Source organism: Panthera onca, chromosome A2 (assembly GCF_046562875.1).
Source record: "Panthera onca isolate mPanOnc1 chromosome A2, mPanOnc1 haplotype 2, whole genome shotgun sequence".
Classification (NCBI taxonomy): domain Eukaryota; kingdom Metazoa; phylum Chordata; class Mammalia; order Carnivora; family Felidae; genus Panthera; species Panthera onca.
Genome location: NC_138340.1, coordinates 17,672,849 through 17,694,667, shown reverse-complemented (window position 1 = coordinate 17,694,667; position 21,819 = coordinate 17,672,849). Strand labels below are relative to the sequence as shown.

General features: G+C 39.8%; 2 protein-coding genes and 1 non-coding gene across 8 annotated transcripts in view; 2 read left to right on the top strand and 1 right to left on the bottom strand.

Moving 5' to 3' along the window:
• Positions 1-21,819, bottom strand: part of FBXW12 (F-box and WD repeat domain containing 12) — a 76,543-nt gene that overhangs the window by 49,303 nt on the left and 5,421 nt on the right. The window lies entirely within an intron of this gene.
• Positions 960-9,869, top strand: SPINK8 (serine peptidase inhibitor Kazal type 8 (putative)). The gene is made up of 3 exons (XM_078435599.2): positions 960-965; positions 1,856-1,977; positions 9,740-9,869. Exons 1-3 carry the CDS (start codon positions 960-962, stop codon positions 9,813-9,815), a joined length of 204 nt encoding a protein of 67 aa, XP_078291725.1. The 3' UTR covers positions 9,816-9,869.
• LOC132679925 (U6 spliceosomal RNA) lies at positions 12,374-12,475 on the top strand. Its single transcript, XR_009610411.1, has one exon. It is a non-coding gene; the product is annotated as a U6 spliceosomal RNA (small nuclear RNA).

The following is a 21,819-nucleotide window of genomic DNA, read 5'->3' as shown; positions in this document are numbered from 1 at the left end:
GCCCGGGTGGCTCAGTTGGTTAAGGCTCTGACTTCGGCTCAGGTCATGATCTCACGGTCCATGAGTTCAAGCCCTGCGTGGGGCTCTGTGCTGACAGCTCAGAGCCTGGAGCCTGCTTTGGATTCTGTGTCTCCCTCTCTCTCTGCCCCTCCCCTGCTCACGCTATGTCTCTCTCTCTCTCAAATAAATAAACATTTAAAAAAAGAAAATCATAAGGAAAAATACATTTACATTTCAATATTGTCCTTATTGAAAAAAATCCACATGTAAGTGGACCCACACAGTTCACTTTGGGCCAAGAGTATGTAAGCTTTTGAAATTAATATAACATTGTATGTTAATTACACTTCAATTAAAAAAAAGAAAAAATATATGGAAGCCTTAATGAAAGTCAGCAGCTTTGAAGGTATCTCAATATAACTGGTTCATGGAAATTTGTAATTTAGAGAGTGTTTTCTAAAACAACTGAGAAGGATTATGAAAGTTGTTATTTATCTATGAAAGGGCAGGGCCAGAATTAAGATCCCCATTTTACATGAGGGAGGGGGTCACAAGTTCCCTATTTCTTCACTTCTTTAGAGAGCGGTATGCATCACAGAAGAACCCGGCCCCTTCTTCTTTTTTTTTAAGTTTACTTATTCTGAGGGTGAGTGGAGAGAGAGAGAATCCCAAGCAGACTCCATGCTGTCAGAGCAAGGCCTGATGCATGGCTTCATCTCATGGAACTGTGTGATCATTACCTGAGCCGAAATCAAGAGTCAAATGCTTAACCAACTGAGCCACCTGGGTGCCCCAATCCCAGCCCCTTCTTAGGGATCTGGTACTTGCTGTGTGCCAACCAGGGTCTCCTTCATCCTAGCTTTTCCCCCTAAGGTCAGAAGACAGAGCAACTCTTCTGAATGTGTTTTTGTCTTCCAGATTTCCCTCTTCCTGCAGGTGCAGGGGCTCGCTTACAAGAGATGAAGGTGAGCTCTACTTCCTTGGTTCCCAAGAACAGGAATGGGCAGCACGCCAGTTTCCTCGATAGCCCCAGATTTTTCTTCTGAGAGGTGGGGACAGAGGGGGTTGGCATGGGAATAATATACCACAATAAAATCTGGGTCATCAACCATGTGTAGCCCATTTCATATGTTCCTGAGCCCTCTTCCCATGCATTATTCCAGTCAGTTCATACTCTCTTGTGGGATAGAAGGCAAATATTTTGAACCATTAAATGGACGAAATCACGGCTCAAATCCAGGTCTGTCCTATGCTGCAGTGGACATTTTTTCAGCTAAGATATGCCAAAATGTACATCCTGCACCCCACACACTAAAGCCCCACAATGTACTCTCTCTGTCCCCTTCCTTCTATATCTTACCTCTGCTGTGGCGAGTTTGACATCACTAATGTCTGAAGCACCGTATGTAAGTCACTCAGTAACGTTCATAAGAAAAGTCTAACCTTGAAAGACATTTTCCTTTCTGTAATCCAACAATCACATTTGGTAGTTGATAGGGCAGGGATTTTCATCCTGATGAGTCTTTTAGCTCAGACTGGGGAGTTCACAGATCATATTTTATATTATAATTTATGTTATATTATATTAATTATATTATAGTTATATTATTGGTTAAGTGCCAGTTATAATTTATATATTATTGTATTATATTATATTATATTATATTATATTATATTATATTATATTATAATATTGGTTAAGTGCCAGGGGCCAAACACTGAAGTTGCTAAAGACCCTTCTCTAAACTCTTGGTCTAGTGTTCCTTTTTCAGTCCCCGTCCCCCCATTACCAGTGATGATGGTCAGAGGACCTGGAGTAAAGCATCTGAAGCAGCAATCTGTGTCTCATCTTTAGGTTGAGTGCATGGAGAATATAAATAAGTGCCGGTTTATCTCTTACATCAAGCCAAGTGAACCCATATGTGGCAGTGACCGGGTTACCTACAGTGGTGAATGCCATCTCTGCTCCAAAATTCTGTAAGTCTTGATTTCTCTTCTCCCTTCTGTCTGTCAGGAGGCTGAAGGTAGACAAGATAGGAGTAACCTCCTCAGAACACTTCCTAATGGTTCGATCTTCCCTCCAGAGACTCCTCCATTTCTTCCATCCTTCCCTATGTTCCCAGAAGGGATCTCATTCACACAATGCAGAAACAGAAAGCCACTGAGGTGAGAGTGTTCTGTCTGGCCTGGCTAAGTATCAAGTGGAAAGTTCTCAGTAGCAAGTAGCCACAGGATTCAGATCATGTGATCACAGATGAGGGTTACCCTCAAGCCCCCTCAGGCCAAAGAACAAATGCTGATGAAGAAGAGGAGGAGTGGGCTGGGTGTAGAATCTTCCCAGCTGATGGCTTATTAATCTTTGAATGGATATTATTCTCTCAAATAACTTTCTTTAGCTTCCAATTTTCTTTTACCTTTCATGCTTTAGCTATGTGGTTTAGTATTTGGCCCCATCATATGTTAGAAGATTTGGGAGACAACCACATGAAACGCCCAATTCTTTGGTCTGAGAGGAATAATAGTGAGGCACCAAAGTTTTTATCAAGGAGGCTGCCTTACAGAGGTGGGAGGAGGATTTCCCAATATCTGCTTTCTCCTTTAAGGAGAAAAGCTACACCCCTGGGTAACTAAAATTTAGAGATTAAGTCCAAAACTTTAAGAGAGAGAAAAGCAAAGACATGAGAGTAGAAAAAACTTATGTCTTTCTGTTTCCTCTCGTCTTCTTAAAAGAAGAAATAATAATCTTGGTCACAATAAGAGATGTTGAGCTGGGCAGGATTAGACTTTCTTGCATGCCTTGCTGCATAAATATCAAAATTTACACTAGAACCCATAAAACACTTGGTGAGGCAAACAACTTTGGCATCAGCCTCAATCACCGGTATAGACATCTGACAATCAGAATGCACAATCTGGGGAACTTAGACCATCATAGACTCATAGGATGCTAAAACCAAGAGATACTGGAGAGACGGCTTCCAGAGAATTCACACTGACTATATTTTTTGAAATATTTTCTTAGTAGTTAAAATGGGAATTAAAAGTAATTTACTATAATCTAGTTTGGATTGATACATTAATTATGAAAGTATTTTAAAAACTTTGCTCCTGGGGCGCCTGGATGGCGCAGTCGGTTAAGCGTCCGACTTCAGCCAGGTCACGATCTCGCGGTCCGTGAGTTCGAGCCCCGCGACAGGCTCTGGGCTGATGGCTCGGAGCCTGGAGCCTGTTTCCGATTCTGTGTCTCCCTCTCTCTCTGCCCCTCCCCCGTTCATGCTCTGTCTCTCTCTGTCCCAAAAATAAATAAAAAACGTTGAAAAGAAAATTTAAAAAAATAAAAAAATAAAAAATAAAAAATAAAAAATAAAAACTTTGCTCCTATATAGCCCCATGCTTATTCACCCTTCTTTGCATATTATTATCATGCAAATTATACTTCTATACATGTATGCCCATCAACATAGATTTGTAATTATTGCTTTAGTTAGTTGTCTTTTAACTCAGGAGAAAAAAGTTTACAGAGAAAAAATACATTTATACTATCTTTTCTATTTTCCTATGTAGTTACCTTTATTGGTTCTCTTTGTTTCTTCATGTGGATTTGGGTTTCTGTCTAGCGTCCTTTCACTTCAGTCTAAAGTACTGTCTTTAGTATTTTGAAGCAACAGATTCTCCCAATTTTTGTTAATCTGGCAATGTTTTAACCTCTTCTTCCTTCCTTCCTTCCTTCCTCCCTCCCTCCCTCCCTCCCTCCCTCTCTTTCTCCCTCCCTTCCTCCTTTTTCTTTCTTTCTCTCTCTCTCTCTCTCTCTCTTTCTTTCTTTCTTTCTTTCTTTCTTTCTTTCTTTCTTTCTTCTTTCTTTCAGAGAGAGAAAGAGAGTGTGAGCGGGGGAGAGGGGTAGAGGGAGAGAGAGATCTTAAGCAGGCTGCACACTCAGTGCAGAGCTTGACGTGGGGCTCAGCCCGACATGGCACCGTGACCTGAGCCAAAATCAAGAGTCAGACACACACCTTTATTTTTGAAGAGAATACTGTTTGCTGGCTATAGACTCAGTTGACAGTCACTTTCTTTCAGCACTTTATATCATCTTACTGTCTTCTGGCCATGGTTTCTGATGAGAAATCAGGTGTTAATCCTACAGAGGATCAGAGTATGTGATAATTCATTTCTCTACTGCCTCTTTCAAGATTCCCTCTTTGTCTCCTCTTTCCACAGTTTGATAATGATTTGTCCATATGTGGATCTCTTTGAGTTTATCCTATTTTGAGTTTATTGAACTTTTTGGATGTGTATATTAATGCCTTTTTATTTATTTATTTATTTATTTATTTATTTATTTATTTTTAATGTTTTATTTATTTTTGAGGGAGAGAGACAGAGACAGAGCATGAGCATGAGCAGGGGAGGAGCAGAGAGAGAGGGAGACACAGAATCCGAAGCAGGCTCCAGGCTCCAGGCTCCGAGCTGTCAGCACAGAGCCCGACGCGGGGCTTGAACTCACGAACCGTGAGATCATGACCTGAGCCGAAGTCGGACGCTCAACCGACTGAGCCACCCAGGCACCCCCTATTAATGCCTTTTTAATCAAATTTTTAATCAAAGTTAGAAAGTTTCAGCCCTTATTTCTTCAAATGTTTTTTTTAATTAATTTAATTAATTAATTTATTTTTAGTTTATTTACTTTTGAGAGAGGGGGGTGGGCAGGGAGAAAGAGAGAGAGGGAGAGAGAGAATCCTAAGCAGCCTCTCAGTGGCAGAGCCCGATGCAGGGCTCAATGTCATGACTATGAGATCATGACCTGAGCTGAAATCAAGAGTCAGACACTTAAGAGGCACCTGAGTGGCTCAGTTGGTTAAGCATCTGACTTCAAATCAGGTTATGATCTCACGGTTCCTGAGTTCAAGCCCCGCGTTGGGCTCTGTGCTGACAGCTGACAGTTGGGCTCGAGCCTGGAGTCTGTTTCAGATTCTGTGTCTCCTTCTCTCTCTGTACCCCTTCCTCCCTCCCTCTCTCTCTCTCTCTCTCTCTCAAAAATAAACATTAAAAAAATTTTTTTTAAAGAGTCAGACACTTAACTGAGCCATCCAGGTGCCCTTTCAAATATGTTTTCTGTCCTCTCCTCTCCTCTCTTTCTGGGACTCCCATATGTTGATACACTTGTTGGTAGCCTCCATTTCTTTGTACCTCTGTTCATTTTTCCCCCAAATTTGAACTGGCTTTTTCTTTTACTTGCTATCTGAAGTATTTTGACCCACTCTGCTCATTTTTCATTACTTTTTCTTGCTTTTCCTTACACTGGACAATATTAATTGACCTATCTTCAAGTTCACTTACTCTTCTGCCTGCTCAAATCTGATGTTGATCCTCTTCAGTGAATTTTTCATTTCAGATAATTACATTTTTACACTTGACCTTAGCCAAAAGGCCAAGAAGCGATCAGATAATTATATTTGTCACTTCAATAATTTCTATTCGGGTTGTTTATGAAATATATTTCTATTGCTTTATTGATATTCTCTATTTGATAAGACATTATTCTCATACTTTCCTTTAGTTCTTTAGACATAGTTTTCTTTAGTTCTTTAAATATATTTAAAATAACTAATTTAAAGGGCACCTACGTGGCTCAGATCAAACCCTGCATGGGGCTGGCTGCTGTTGACACAGAGCCCACTTCCGATCCTCTGTCTCCTTCTCTCTCTGCCCATCCCCTGCTCATGCTTTCTCTCTCAAAAATAAATAAAACATTAAAAAATAATTTAAAATCATTGTCTCATAAGTCTAATATCTGGGCTTCCTCAGTGACTGTTTCTGTTGATTGCTTTTTATCCTGTGTATGGGCCATACTTCCTTGTTTCTTTGCATACATCACAATTTTTTGTGATTTTAAATAATATGTTGTGGCAACACTGGAAATCAGATTCTCTCCATTCTCCAAGGTTTGTTGCTATTGCTGTTTGTTGTTGCTGCTGCTATTTATTAGTTTAATGGTTTCTGGAATAATTCTGTGAAGTCTGCCTTCTTTGTCATGTATGGTCACTGACAAGTCCTACTCAATTATCTTAGTGGTCTCATAGGGATTAGACAAAATTTTCCTCAAATGGCTGGAACCAATAAATCTCCGTTTTTGCCAATAAAAACATTGTATGTGTTGAGGAATGTCTTCAACACTTAGCCTTCGCTTCCTGCTCTTGGAGAGCTTCAAGATTAGCCAGAGGTGAGAAGCTTAAGGCCTTCTCGGGTCTTTCCTGATGATGCACATAGCCCTACACATGTTCATGGTCTTCTAGATTCCCAGGAATTTCTTAGTGCTTTTCAAAACCTCCTATGGATATCTCATTCCTCCACCTTTACTTTTAAGCTTTTGGTTGGCTTATTGTTTTCCTCCAACTGCTATCCACCATAAGACAGCCATGATACTGAAACATTGCCTCTGATTGTTTTCAACAAATGCTCCCAGGGGAAAAGGCTGTTCACACTGGGGTATCTCTGAGTTAGGTCAAACAAAAACAGCTCTCCAAGTGGGTCTTCTAGAGAACCATCAGACAGGTCAAGGAATGACAATTCTTTAGTAATGGTACTCTGAAGGAGTTCCCAAACCATCTTGTCCCCTCTAGGTGCTGCCGGGCTGCTGGTTTTCACTATGATACAGAGCTGTTGTTTTTTAATACTACTATAGATCTGAGATCCCATTTCCATTTTTGCAAAGGAAAAAAGCCATTGGTACATAGACTTTGTAGATTGCTTTGGGTATATGGACATTTTGACAATATTCAGTCTTCCAACCCATGAGCGTGGGGGAGGCTTCCATTTATTAGGACATTTTCTTTCAGAAATGTTTTGTAGTTTGTGGTGTACAAGTTTTTCACCTACTGGGCTAAATTTATTCAGAGGTATTTTATTTTTTTGGATGCTATTGTAAATGGAATTGTTTTATTAATTTTATTTTCAGATTGTTCACTGATGCTGTATAGAAACACAACTCACTTTCATGTGTTGGTCTGTACCCTGAAACAATCTAATTATTAGCTTTAGTAGTTTTTATATGAATTTTTTGGGATTTTCTATATGTAGAATCATGTCCTCTTCAAACAGAGATAGTTTTACTTCTTCTTTCCAATTTGGATCACTCTACCTACCACAGCTTTATTGAGGTAAAACTGACAAATAAAATTTTGGATGCCTTTAATTTCTCTTTCTTGCCTAAAGCTCTGGCTAGAACTTTTAGCATAATGTTGAATATCAGTGGTAAAAGTAGGTATCCTTGTCTTGTTCCTGATCTTAGAAAGAGATCTTTCAAGGGTACCTGGGTGGTTCAGTTGGTTAAGCATCTGACTTCATCTCAGGTCATGATCTTGCAGTTTGTGGGCTCGAGCCCCAATTCGGGCTCTGTGCTGACAGCTCAGAGCCTGGAACCTGCTTTGGATTCTGTGTCTCCCTCTCTCTCTCTGTCCCTCCCCCACTCATGCTCTGTCTCTCTCCCTCTCAAAAATAAACATTAAAATTTTTTTAAATAAATAAACATTAAAAAATTTTTTTAAAAAATAATGAAAGAGACCTTCCAGTCTTTCACCGTTGAGTATGATATTTGTTGTGGGGTTTTCACAAATGTTCTTTATCATGTTGAGGAAGTTCCCTTCTAGTCTTTCTTTTTCTGAGTGTTTTTATTATGAAAAAGTGTTGAATTTTGCCAAATACTATGAGGGTTTTGTTAAATGTCAATTGAGAAGAACAGGTCCTTTTTACCTCCTTCGTTCTATTAAGTGATGTTATTGCATAGATATGGTTGATATTTTTAGGTTGAACCACACTGCACTCTTGGGATAAATCTTGCTTGGTCATAGTGTGTAATTCTTGTAATATGCTGTTGGATTCAGTTTACTAGTATTTAGTTGAGAATTTTTGCATTTATATTCATAATGGATATTGGCCTATAGTCTTTTTAATTTTTTTTTGAATGTTTATTTATTTTTTAAAAAAAAGTTTTTTTTTTTTTAACGTTTATTTATTTTTGAGACAGACAGAGATAGAGCATGAACAGGGGAGGGTCAGAGAGAGGGAGACACAGAATCTGAAACAGGCTCCAGGCTCTGAGCTGTCAGCACAGAGCCCGACGCGGGGCTCGAACTCACAGACCGTGAGATCATGACCTGAGCCGAAGTCGGCCGCTTAACCAACTGAGCCACCCAGGCGCCCCCTGAATGTTTATTTTTGAGAGAGAGACAGAACATGAACGGGGAAGGGGCAGAGAGAGGGAGACACAGAATCCAGAGCCCGCTCCAGGCTCTGAGCTGTCAGCACAGAGCCCAACTTGGGGTTCGAACTCCCAAACTGTGAGATCATGACCTGAGCTGAAGTTGGACACTTAACCAACTGAGCCACCCAGGCACCCCTATAGTCTTTTGTGTGTGTGTGTGTGTGTGTGTGTGTGTGTGTGTGATGTCTTTATCTTTGCTATTACGGTAATTCTGGCTTCATAGAATGATTAGAAAGTATTTTTTCCTCTTCTATTATCTGGAAGAATTTGAAAAGAACTGGCATTCTCTCTTAAATGTTTGGTAGTATTCACTAATGAAGATATTTGGTCTTGAACTTTTCTTTGTTAAGAGGTTTTTTTCATTGCTGATTCAAGCTCTTTACTTGATAAAGATCTTGAGATTTTCTCTTTCTTGAGTCAGTGTAGGTAATTTGTGTTTCTAGGAATTTGTCCATTTCATCCAGGCTATCTAATTTGTTGACACTTGTTTATAGTATTCCTTAAAAATCATTTTTTATTTATGTAAGGTCAGTAATAATGCCTTAACTTTCATCAAATTCATACCTTAATTTTATTGTACATTCTCTTTATGATACCCTCTATTTCTACTTAAATATTCAAGATGATTTTGAATTTTCTATATTTGATTTAATGCTAAGTATGTTTTGTACATCCAGTATCTTTGACAAACAAACATCTATAACAACAGGTATTCTAAAATACTTGTTACAGGGGTGCCTGGCTGGCTCAGTCGGTGGAGCATGTGACTCTTAATCTTGGGATTGTGAATTCAAGCCCTAAGTCAGGTATGGATATTACTTAAAAATAAAATCTTATTTTAGAATTTTTTTTTAATTTTTTTATTTTTTTAAATTTTTTAATTTTTTTAACGTTTATTTATTTTTGAGACAGAGACAGAGCATGAACAGGGGAGGGTCAGAGAGAGGGAGACACAGAATCTGAAACAGGCTCCAGGCTCTGAGCTGTCAGCATAAAGCCCGACACGGGGCTCAAACCCATGGACCGTGAGATCATGACCTGAGCCAAAGTCAGCCGCCCAACCGACTGAGCCACCCAGGCACCCCTTATTTTAGAATTTTTAAAAAATGTTTGTTTATTTTTGAGAGAGAGAAATAAAAAGAATGAGCAGGGGAGGGGCAGAGAGAGAGGGAGAATCCCAAGCAGGCTTTTGTGCTCTCAGTGCAGAGCCCAACACAGAGCTCGATCCCACGAACTGTGAGATCATGACCTGAACTGAAATCAAGAGTTGACGCTTAAACAACCGAGCCACCCAGGATCCCCAAAATTAAATCTTAAAAAAAAAAAAAGAAATAAAATAAAATATTTGTTACATAAGAATTCACTATAAGCAGAGTGTTTTTCCTTCTCAAATTTAGCTAAAGATTATCAAATAAAATTTAGTCATAATGTATAATGTGCCATAAAGTAAAAAATGATCATTTCAAAATATAATTCTTTCAGACATGAAGGGCTAAACATAACTAAACTGTATGATGGACCTTGTGTAAGTAAAGTCACTTTTATTCTTCACTTTTAGGAATAAATCAGATATACTGATATGTTGTAGAGAGTTTTAAATGTTTTGTTATAAAAATTTCAAGCATAAAACTAGATACAACAGTAAATATCATATGCCTATTACATCAATCCAACCAAGTACAAAGTGTTTGCCACATTTCCTTCCTTTATTATTTCTTCTTTCTTTGCTTACGTATATTAACACATGGCTTGGACATCATGTCATTTCACTCTCAGAAGTGTGGACATTTCCTTACATGCCCATAATTCTGTTATCACACCTAATTAGTTCCCTGTCATCTTCCAATATGTACTTCATGTTCAAATTTTCCCAGCCATCTCAAAAATACCTGCTGGGGAAATAAAAGTATTTTAGCCTAATAACTCAGTAGTAAAGAACATCCAGTCCATCCTTTCTGTTCCCTGTCATGCCCAATTTCTGGGATATTGACAAAAGACATTAATTGGAACATTAAAAGTTATTCTGCAACGAATGGACCAGGTCTTGCTTAGCTCTGGTCTAGATATTGTGTCTTTGACCTTAGAGTCATAAGGCCAAAGCAAGAACTCGGCTGATGCCATAGAGATCATTGTAGAATTATGAGGCATAGAAATAAGACTGGAGAGGGGCACCCGGGTGGCTCAGTCAGTTAAGCGTCCGACTCTTGGTTTCAGTTCAGGTCATGATCTCATGGTTCATGAGTTTGAGCCCTGCATCAGGCTCTGTGCTGACAGCCTAGAGCCTACTTGCAATTCTGTCTCCCTCTCTCTCTGTCCCTCCCCTGCTTGCTATCTATGTCTCTCAAAATAAATAAGAGAGACTCTTTAAAAAAAAGAGAGAAATAGAACTGAAGAAAATCATCTTGGAACAAAATATGAAGAAGGTTGAAGGTAAAACAGGTAAAATGATTACATGCTTTTGTAATAACTCTATGACAATATCTTTTAATATAATCTCAGTGACAAGTTGACAAGGCTCAACTGATGTATATAGACCACCAGACATATTACTTGGGGAAGGCCTATAACCCGAAAGTTCTCTAGTTCCACTAGAGAGAAATCATGGTGGCAGGTTTGGGGGCAGCCTGGGTGAGACTAGTCTAGAAATCAACTGGTACACTGTGGAAGGTGACTTCATGGAGTTACATGCAATTTTCAGAATAAATCAGATATACATTTAGAAGTATGAGTAGATCTCAAAATACCGCACTGAGAGAAAAAGCAAGAGAAGGAATAATACAAGTAACACCATACCGTTATATAAACTAAAAATAACACAAACAATATATATTTTATACAAACACATAAACAAAAAGAGATACACTGAACTCATTAAAATCATTGGCTACAGTGTGGGGAGAAAGAGAGGAAACAAATAAATGAATGAATAGTGGCCCCTCCCCACAGCCCTTTCCCAAAGCACAATGGAAACTGTTTTTGACAGGATCACAAAAAAAATAACAATATCCTTGACAGGAAGAGCAACAATGATCACTGATTGATTGCCAACCATGTACCCTGCACTGTGTCACATGCTTTGCCTATATCTACTCCCCTGTGTTTCTACAACCCCCGCCATGAGGAAGGTATTGCTATTAGCTATGTTTCATAATGAAAAATGGAGAGGTCCACAGAGGGATGTGACTTGCCCAAGGATACACAGCTAGGAACGGGAAGGACTGAGTCCTGAACCTGGCTAGTCAGTCTCCAGACCCTGTTCTTTAACACCGCTTTCTATGCTGCCCATGGCACCCCATGTGCCTCTGACTTCGACTCTGCTCCACTCCAACTTCCTCCTCTTCTACCCTCCACCTTTCTGCCCCATGGCTCTCCTGGGGTCCAAAGACTCACATAGGCACCTGCATCCTTAGCTCTCCTCATCTCTTCCCACTTCCACTCTGTGCTTTTGTTCTCCAGTGAAATTAGAAGGTCTCTAGTCTGCCTTAATTTGCAGAATAATTGTTTAGCATTCCTCCTACAGGACTATGGGTGTAGTTATTAATGTGGTACTTTTTCTCTTCATTTTCCCAAATTTGATTTCTCTAAGCAGGTATTTCCTTTGCAGGAAAACTCCTGAACTTTACCATGAAGAATTACAGAACTTGCTGAATCACCAGATGATCAATGGGAACATAATGGCTGCCACTTCAAGTATTACTCCCTGTAGAAGAAAATGCTGGAACTGGAGGAAACCAATGGTTAGAGGATCAAACTCCTTGAGATTTTGCTTCTTCGATAAATGATTCTCAGTAGAAAATATGCCTGGCAAACACTTCTCTTGGTTAATAAGAATATGTTAAAAATATCAACTATTCTGTGTTCTCATCCCAAAACTACATGACTTATGCCTCGGGGTCCCTCTGTTCTCGTATAGATTGTGAGCAAATGACCACAGAAATCTAAACAAGGGGATAGATACCTCAAGGGCAGCTCTATTTATAACCTGAGGGCTCTCTGGTCATTACCGAGCTGAATGTGTCATGTGAGTGATGTGGCTTTCAATACACCAGGATCTGGTTTGAGAAATTAACAACCATAACATAAAAGAGAGACTACTATTCAAAGAATACGTATTGAGTGCTCACTTCGGCAGCACATAAACTAAAATTGGAATGATGCAGAGGAGATTAGCCCCTGTGCAAGGATGACACACAAATTCACGAAGCTTTCCATATTTTTTGGAAGCCAATTTGACAATAAATTATATTTTAAAAAATGAATAAATAAATAAAACAAAGAAAACATATTGAGCACAATACTTGGAGTAATGCCTGGTCACAGTAAGGTTTCTAAATAAATACTCTACAAGCACTACCTTCTCTATCTCACGATAAACTTAAGAAGTATACCCCCATTTTAATGACAAAGGAACCGAGGCTTAGAGAGTTTCACATAATTCCACAGTCAAGATTCTACTAGAACAAACTGTATAGATCCTTATATAAAACATACAGTTAGGGTGCTAGGGAAACACACACACACACACACACACACACACACACACACACACAAGACTGAGAAAGGATGAGGAAATACATGCTTATGTTAATATATGTTTATTTCTGGGGCGCCTGGGTGGCTCAGTCGGTTAAGCGGCCGACTTCAGCTCAGGTCATGATCTCATGGTCCGTGAGTTCGAGCCCCGCATCGGGCTCTGTGCTGACAGCTCAGAGCCTGGAGCCCGTTTCAGATTCTGTGTCTCCCTCTCTCTGACAATCCCCCGTTCATGCTTTGTCTCTCTCTGTCTCAAAAATAAATAAACGTTAAAAAAAATTAAAAAAAAAAATATATATATATGTTTATTTCTTATGCTTTAATGCTTTTGTACTTTCCTAAAATTATAAGCTGAAGACCAATGATATCACTCAGGACTAAGGACATTTACTCAACATAATCTAGAAGTTACAGTCATTTGCTCCAATTTCTTCTCACTTCTTAGGACACAGCATAACAAGAATGAAAAGAATAGAGTGAGAGTCTTATCAGAAGTTCTTAAATGAACCCCAGGCAGCATGCATTAATAAATTAAAAAGCCTCCCAAACTCAGAAATTCTAATGCAAAACCAGAATTAGGAACCATCTGACTCAATTATCTTCTTGAGGTCCCATGCAACACAGAGATCCTACAATTCTAAAGAGAAAATTATTTATATCTGATGGCACTATTTGCTCAGTGTGGATATGTCTTTTCTTCAGATATGAGAGACTGAAAGTGTCTATAGAAATAAAAGAGGTGGACAGAGATTTAATATGAGGGTGAAATTGTTTAAGGGGGAAAGAGGAGATGAGAAGAAGAGACAAAGTGGAAACCTCCACTGAACTCATGCTGGTGGGTTCAAATCTGCTCCAACATGACCTGCACACATACATAAAATGACATTTGTATGATGATAACACCACAAAGGAAGAGGTAGATGGAGCTATATAGAAGCAATATTAAGCATTAAAATTAAGATGGAATTAACATGAACTAGATTGTTATAAGTTAAGATGTTAATTGCAATCCCTAAGGCAATCACTAAGGAACTAAGTAAAAAAATATAGTAAAAGAAATGACAAGGGAATGAAAATAGTACACTCAAAAATATTTAACATACAAGAAAAATCAATAATGGAAGAATAGAAGAACAAAAAAGACTAGACAGATAGAAAACAAATAACAAAATGGCACAGAACAATCCTACCTTATCCACAGCTATGTAAACATTAACATCAAAAAGAGATTGGCAGAATGAATAAAAACACAATCCAATTAGATGCTGTCCACAAGAGATACATTTTTAAATTTTTTTTTAATGTTTATTTTTGAGAGAGAGAGAGAGAGAGAGAGAGAGAGAGAGAGACAGACAGAACAAAGTAGGGGAGGGGCAGAGAGAAAGGGAGACACAGAATTCGAAGCACGCTCCAGGCTCTCAGCCGTCAGCACAGAGCCTAATGCAGGGTTGAACTCATGAACTGTGAGATCGTGACCTGACTCTTAACCAACTGACCCACCCGGGTGCCCCAAGAGATACATTTTGGATTCTAAGACACAAATAGGTTGAAAATAAAGGATGAAAAAAGATGAGCCATGCAAACAGTAACAAAAAGAAACCTGGAGTGGCTATACTACTATCAAACAAAACAGAATTTAGACAAAAACTGTTACCAGAGACAAAGGATTTAAAAAAATTTTTTTTTTCTTTTTTAATTTGAGAGAGAGCGCTCGTGCAAGTGGGAGATGGATAGAGGGAGAGGGAGAGAGAGAATATTAAGTAGGCTCCATGCCCAGCATAGGGCCGGACGTGGGGCTCAATCTGACAACACTGGGATTGTGACCTGAGCCAAAATCAAGAGTCAGATGCTTAATCGACTGAGGCACTCAGGCGCCCCCCCCCGCCCCAGGATATTTTATAATGATCAAAGAATCAAACCAGCAAGAGGGCATATAAATATAAAAATTTTTGCAACTAAAAATAGAGCCCCAAAAATTCATGAAGCCAATTAGAGAGAAATAGACAATTCCACAATAATAGCTGGAGATTTTGTGGCACCTGGGTGGCTCAGTCAGTTAGATGTCCGACTTCGGCTCAGGTCGTGATCTCACGGCTTATGAGTTCAAGCCCCGTGTCGGGCTCTGTGATGAAGGCTCAGAGCCTGGAGCCTGTTTAGGATTCTGTGTCTCCCTCGCTCTCTGCCCCTCCCCCGCTCACACTCTGTCTCTCTCTGTCTCTCAAAAATAAACATTAAAATAAATAAATAAATAAATAAATAAATAAATAAATAAATAAATTTTAAAGCGCATACCAGCCAATGCAGCAATACTTCCAAGGGTGTAAAACACTGCAAAAATCTTTTAAAAAAATAAAAATAATAATAACAGCTGGAGATTTCAACATCCCCTTTTCAATCCTGGATAGAGCAACTAAGCAGAAGATCAAAAGTAAAGTAGAAGACTTGAATAACTATAACTATACAGACATCACAGACCCCACTAGACATCTACAGAACACTTCATACAACAATAGCAGAATTACACATATTTCTCAAGTGCACATGAAATATTCTCCAGGATAGACTATATCCCAGACCATTAAAAATGTCCAATAAATTTAAAAGGATTGAAATCATACAAAGTATGTTTTCTGATCACAATGGACTAAAATTAGAAATCAATAGAAGGAAATACCTAAGAAATAGCTAACAAAATTATTGGCAAATACCTAACAAACCTATGTATACATTTTCCTTCCAAGCCAGTAATCTCACTCCTCTAAGAATCTACCACTCTGAAGAGACACCTCTATACAAAAATATATATGTGTGAGGTGCCTGGGTGGCTCAGTTGGTTGAGCGTCCAGCTTTGGCTCAGGTCATGATCTCATGGTTTGAGTTTGAGCTCCACGTCGGGCTCTGTGCTGACAGATCAGAGTCTGGAGCTGCTTCGGATTCTGTGTCTCCCTCTCTCTCTGCCCCTCTCCTACTCCTCTGTCTCTCAAAAATAAATAAATGTTAACGATTAAAAAAAATGTGTGTGTGTGTGTGTGTGTGTGTAGTTATTCACTGCAGCATTGTTATTGCAAATTACTGAAAACAACCTAAATGTCCATGTATAGGAGAGTGGTTAAATATACTATAGTACATCACACAATAAACAACAAGGCAGCTGTAAAAGTGAATTAGAAAGATATCTATGAGCTGATATGCAGTGTTTTCCAGGGCATTCTGTAAGTGGAGAAAGCAAAATGCCAAAGAGTATCTACACTACACTACACTTGTGTAAGAAAGAAGGGGATAAAATAAAATACATCTGTATCTGCTCATTTGTGCAAAGGGAATACAGAGAGGGTAAACTAGAAACAAAAAAAAGGTTGGTTACCTGTAGGGAGTAGGTGGGGAAATGACGGAAAGAAATGGGGAATGGGAACAAGACAGTAGGAATGAGGGGGGAGTAGCACTTCTCTGAGTATATCTTTTTTGGTACAGTTCTCTTAAAACCACAGTTATGGTTCACATACACAAAAATAAACAATTAAAACCAACCAGGATGTGGGGAACTCAAAATGGAATACTAACCACTGCACTATCTGTGCAAATATTTGTTAATATTTCTGTATATTTCCCACACTGAAGGGATAGGGAAGAAGACAACCAACCTAAATAACTTTGTGGATCAGTATCTTGACTGGCTACTGTAAGACTAAAGACAACAAGAATTCTACATAAATGCTGCATTCCAGTTGGTAACTGGTGAGGGAGAAGATGCCAGATTTCGTGGGGGACAGAACAGATTTGAGATGAGGATTGCATTTGAAGAGTAGATGTGCTGTAGGCAATTGGGAGTGGCTGGAGCTCCAAAGAATGTCAGGGAGAGCCCTCCACCCTCACCTAATAGATTGGTCTTTACTTCTACCTTAAGAAATGACTCCTCTGGAGGCTCCATTCAAGAGAAATGGAACTCTAATCCAAACAGCAGTAGAGGACAACTCACTTCTTTTGCCTGGAGATGTTTTGTTTTACTTAGCAATTTGTAGAGTCATATTTATTAGCCAGTCAGTAGGAGACATTTATTTATCATAGCTGCCAACAAGCTGTAGTTGTTTAGACTACAGTCTACAGTTCATTCTTGGTTTTTTATGACATTTATTTACTTAAGTGACATAGCCTTTCCTTTATGGCTTCTAGACCATATCTTCTTGGGAAAGTCTCCTCACCATGAAGGATATAAACATATTTTCCTAAATTTCGTTCCAACATTTTCATCATTTTACCCATTTAAAGCCAGGCAGAATTTAGCATGTATTTGGTTGGAGTTAGTCTGTTTCCTTCCAGATGGATCCTCAACCTTATGAACATTAACCTTTTCTGTGGAATGCCACTGACTTTTATGTATACCTATACTTCACTATTTGATGAAAGTGGATTTATAAAAAATTATAAGTATTTTTGTAAGACAAGTCTATACCCAACCATTCTTTTTTTAAAAAATGGAGCACCTGGGTGGTTCAGTTGGTTGAGCATCCAACTTCAGCCCAGGTTATGATCTCAACAGTTCGTGAGCTGGAGCCCCAGATCCTCTGCCCTCCCACCCCCCTTCTCTGATCCTCTCCCGCTCACTCATACTCTCTCTCTCAAAAATAAACATAAAAAAATAAAAATAATTTTTAGGGGTGCCTACGTGGCTCAGTTAGTTGAGCATCCAACTTTGGTTCAGGTCATGATCTCACGGATTCATGAGTTTGAACCCTGCATGGGTCTCACTGCTGTTAGTGCAGAGCCTGCTTTGGATCTTCTGCCCCCCCCCCCCCCCACCCCAGTCCCTGCCCTGATCATCCTCTCTCTCTCAAAAATAAACATTTGTAAAAGAATAAAAATATTTTTTTTACTGGTTTTAAAATATTTATTCTTCTACATACAAGACCTTCATTCTAAAAGCTTTGCCCATGACTGATGTAATCCTATTCCAACGCCACAATTTAAATTATTGTAGCTTTATATTTAATATCTAAGTGTTACCTCATTACTACTATTTCTTAACATTTTCTTGCCTTTTTTTTCTGTCAAGTCATCTTTAAGAATATTTTTTGGGGGTGTCTGGATGGCTCAGTTGGTTAAGTGTCCAACTCTTAATTTCAGCTCAGGTCAGGATATCATGGTCAGGAGCCCACTGGGCTCTGTGCTGACAGCACAGAACCTGCTTGGGATTCTCTCTCTCAAAATAAATAAAATATTTTTTAAAAAAGAATATTTTCTTAAACATTCCCCAATCTCATTTGGAATATTGATTATAATTGCCTGGATGGTGCTTGAAATGCTCTGTATCTTGATCTGGGTGATGGTTACTCACACGTACACATATATATTTAAATTTATTTTACTTTACATTTACTTATTTTTGAGAAACAGAGTGAGACAAAGCGTGAGCGGGGGAGGGGCAGAGAGAGAAAGAGACACAGAATCCGAATCAGGCTCCAGGCTCTGAGCAAGCAGTCAGCACAGAGCCTGACGCGGGGCTCAAACCCACAAACTGAGATCATGACCTGAGCCGAAGTCAGACGCTCAACCGACTGAGCCACCCAGGCGCCCCTACATATATATATTTAAAAGCTGCATACTTAAGATTTGTTCACTTTGCTGTATGCATAACTGCATAAAAATTTTTAAATAAACATATTTTTGATACTTTTTTTCATTTTGAGAAATCTCTGCTCTTATTTTTAACTCTGCCTTTTAAATAAATTTTGTGTTTAGTTTGCTTATTTTTTATAACTTGTAGAGATGGAGGCTTTGATGATTTTTCAGCTTTCTTCTCAAATATATGTATTTTAGGTTTTAGCAGTGTCCTTCAATTTAAAGCAAATTATGCCTAAGTACAATGTACATACAGAATTCACATAACCATAAGCAAGATGAAGCACCTTCTCAGTACTGTTCTTAGTAAATGTTTTCTATTACTATTGTTACTTGTCCTTTGTCTCTTATGTATGGGCACCCTAGTGGTGGGGAAGGGGTTGGAAATGGGAGAAAGGGGAGGCTTCTGGGATTCCATCTTTATTAGAGCATGGATTTTTTTTTTTTTCCTTTTGTCTTCTCACAGGGTTCCCACGGGGAAAATTTGTGCCTGTTTCTTGAAGTTTAGTTCCAGAGTTACTGGAATTTGGGGAAAGAGCTGGTTTATATAGGGTTCCTGTCTTTTGTCCAGCTGGGTTGTTAGCTGGTTTCCGGGAGTCTCCCTGGAGTCCTGATGATTGTTCCAGGGAAATTGGGGGAATGGTAATGCTATCTATGGCTCTTATCTCCTGGATCATGGTGGTCATTATATTGCTGTTTCTTTTGCTGTGTGTCCTAGAGCAAGGGCTTTACTGAGCCATCCATCTGTGTCTGAGAGTTTTGCAACTTACTAAGGACAGTTGTCTTCCATCATGGGTCTAGGATGACCAGCTGACCTGCTGTGTTGGGACGGAGGGATGGTCAGAATGACTGGGGCTTTCACTGTCCATCTTCTGAGATTTGAAGTTTTGTTCAGACTTGCTGGCAGTCTACCACATCCTGTATTTAGGGAAGTTTTCCTGGCTTCCCCACATACCGCCCCCACCCCCCCACCCCCCACCTTGGCTTTCTAGGAGTCTTATTGCTTCATATTCTGTGCCTGGCCAATTAACTTGCTGACACTCATTCACTACGTGCTTTACCCTATGCACAGTTTGAGTTGCTGCAATTCCCCTTGTCTGTGGCTCATGGTAGGGTGAAATACTGGCTTTTCATTTGTGGAGTCAGGGCTGGGAGTCTGGGGACCCTGGAGATTAGCGATTTATGGGTGAGGGTTTAGAGGTCAGAATTTATGAGTCAGGATTTAGGGATTAAAAGTTGAGATTAGGGCAGGATTAGGAGGTTAGAAGACAAATGTCAGGGCCTCAGGATCTAGAACCAGGTCTAAGGTTAAAGTCTGAGAAGTTCAGGGACTAGGGCTTGGGTTATGGTTGGAAAGTAGTGTCAAAGGAGTTAAGGTTAGAGGGGAACTGGGGGTGGATTAGATTTTAGGGCTGTGGCAAAGGCCTAACATTTAGGACCTGAGTTTAAGGACCAAAGGTTACAAGGTCAGTGTCAGAAGAGAATGAGTCAGGGTCAGGGTCAGAAGAGCTAGGGTTAGATTACAAGAGTCAAATCACTGTCAGTGATGGGGCTATAGGTCAGGATAAAGGATTTAGAATCACGGTTAGGTGCTAGGGTTGGGATTCGTTGGGGTTAGGGAAGCAGGGTGAGGGTCACTTCCTGTTTTTCCTTGCTGTGGGCAGATTCTCCAGTCAGAAGGAAGGCATTAGGTTCTATGGTCACATAAGCCCTAAGCCCCAGGGGATACATGTCAAGGTTTCATGCTAACTATTCCATTGCATCCCACTTGATCATGGCAACACTGGGCCCTGAGGCGCAAGGGGTCAGTAGGAGAGAGATGCCGAACTCTGTCTCCTGCGGACACTTCCTCATATCTGAAAGTCGGACTCTAGAGTCCCCTTTACTTGGCTCAGGGGATCACCTTTCCTCCTCCAAAGCAATCTGGACACACACACATACACACACTTTCACAAAGAAGTATCTACACATGCAGGGAGGACACAAAAGGATTAGAGGGCTCCTAGACAGATTTTCCTCTTTAATAAAGCCAGAAGAAAGGCTGGGCTAGAGCAACAACGATAGGTACAAGTCCTGAGGGAAAACAGAGAAGGGTTATGAGAAAGAGAATGCTGGGAGAGGGTGTTACTTTAGATCGTGAAATCTGGCCAGGCCTCTCTGCGGAGGACACAATGCTGAGTGAACCAAGCAAATATTGGGTAAAAGAGTGTTCAGGCAGAGTGAGAACCTCCTGTGGTGGTCTTGAGGTGGCAACAAGGCAGTGGAATGATAAGCGTGAAGGGAGAGTGGATTGTGAAGGAATATTGGTCAGCAAAGGCCAAGTCACGTGGTGCTTTAAGGGCCATGGCAAGGAGTTTGGCTCTTGTTCTTAGTAGAGCAGCAAAAAATGGCAGTGCTTCAGGCAGGAGAGTGATGGGACCAGTTTTATGCATGAAAAAGATCTGAGGGCGCCTGATTGGCTGGCAGTGGAGTGTGCAACTCTTGACCTCAGGGTTGTGAGTTCAAGCCTCACATAGGGTATAGAGATTAAAAATGTGTTTTTGAAAAAATAAAAAGATCACTCTGACGGCTATATATGAGAAACAAGCCACAGAAGGGTAAGGATAGACAGTACACGAAGAGAGGAAGCTGGCTTGGGCTAGGAGATGGCCAGAGGTGATCAGGTGTAACCTACAGCTTAAGGTTAAAGAGACAGGTTTGCTGACGGATTGTTGAAGGGAGGCAAAAAAAAAAAAAAAAAAAAAAAAAGAAAAGAAAAGAATAGAAACTAAGAATCATGCCTGAGTTTTTGGAAAATTGGATGGCTGGCAGGAGTGGATCTCAGAGGATCGAAAGTTCTGTTTGTAACATTTACAGCAAAAGAAAAAATACACACGTCATATAAAAAGTGAATGTGAAGGTATTTAAGTGTATTTTTTTAATGGAAAATTTTTGTTTTGGCAGTTTTGTTTTTTTTTTAACATTTATTTATTTTTGAGACAAAGAGAGACAGAGCATGAACAGGGAAGGGGAAGAGAGAGGGAGACACAGAATCTGAAGCAGGCTCCAGGCTCCGAGCCATCAGCCCAGAGCCCGACTCGGGGCTCGAACTCACGGACCGCGAGACCGTGACCTGAGTTAAAGTCGGACGCTTAACCAACTGAGCCACCCAGGCGCTCCTGTTTTGGCAGTTTTGAGCAGATAGTGATTCAAAGTTAGACAGAAACTTCTATCAACATTTTTTGTTCTCTAAAGTAAATGTTCTCTCAGTTATGATCCACTTGGTTTGTGAATATTGTAAACTTGACTAAACTAATCCTTGGGACTCATTCTCCTGATTAAACAGGCCAGTGAATAAACTGGATATGAAAAGGGCTCCAAATATTTTAAACAGTATCCAGGATTCTCTTGCTTTTTGGCATTCTCTGCTGCCT

What these genes read in the sequence shown, in the direction of transcription:
- SPINK8 (XM_078435599.2), top strand. An exon ending in CATCTCTGCTCCAAAATTCT is followed by an intron (nt 1,978 to 9,739) that starts GTAAGTCTTGAT and finishes TAATTCTTTCAG; the next exon opens with ACATGAAGGGCTAAACATAA.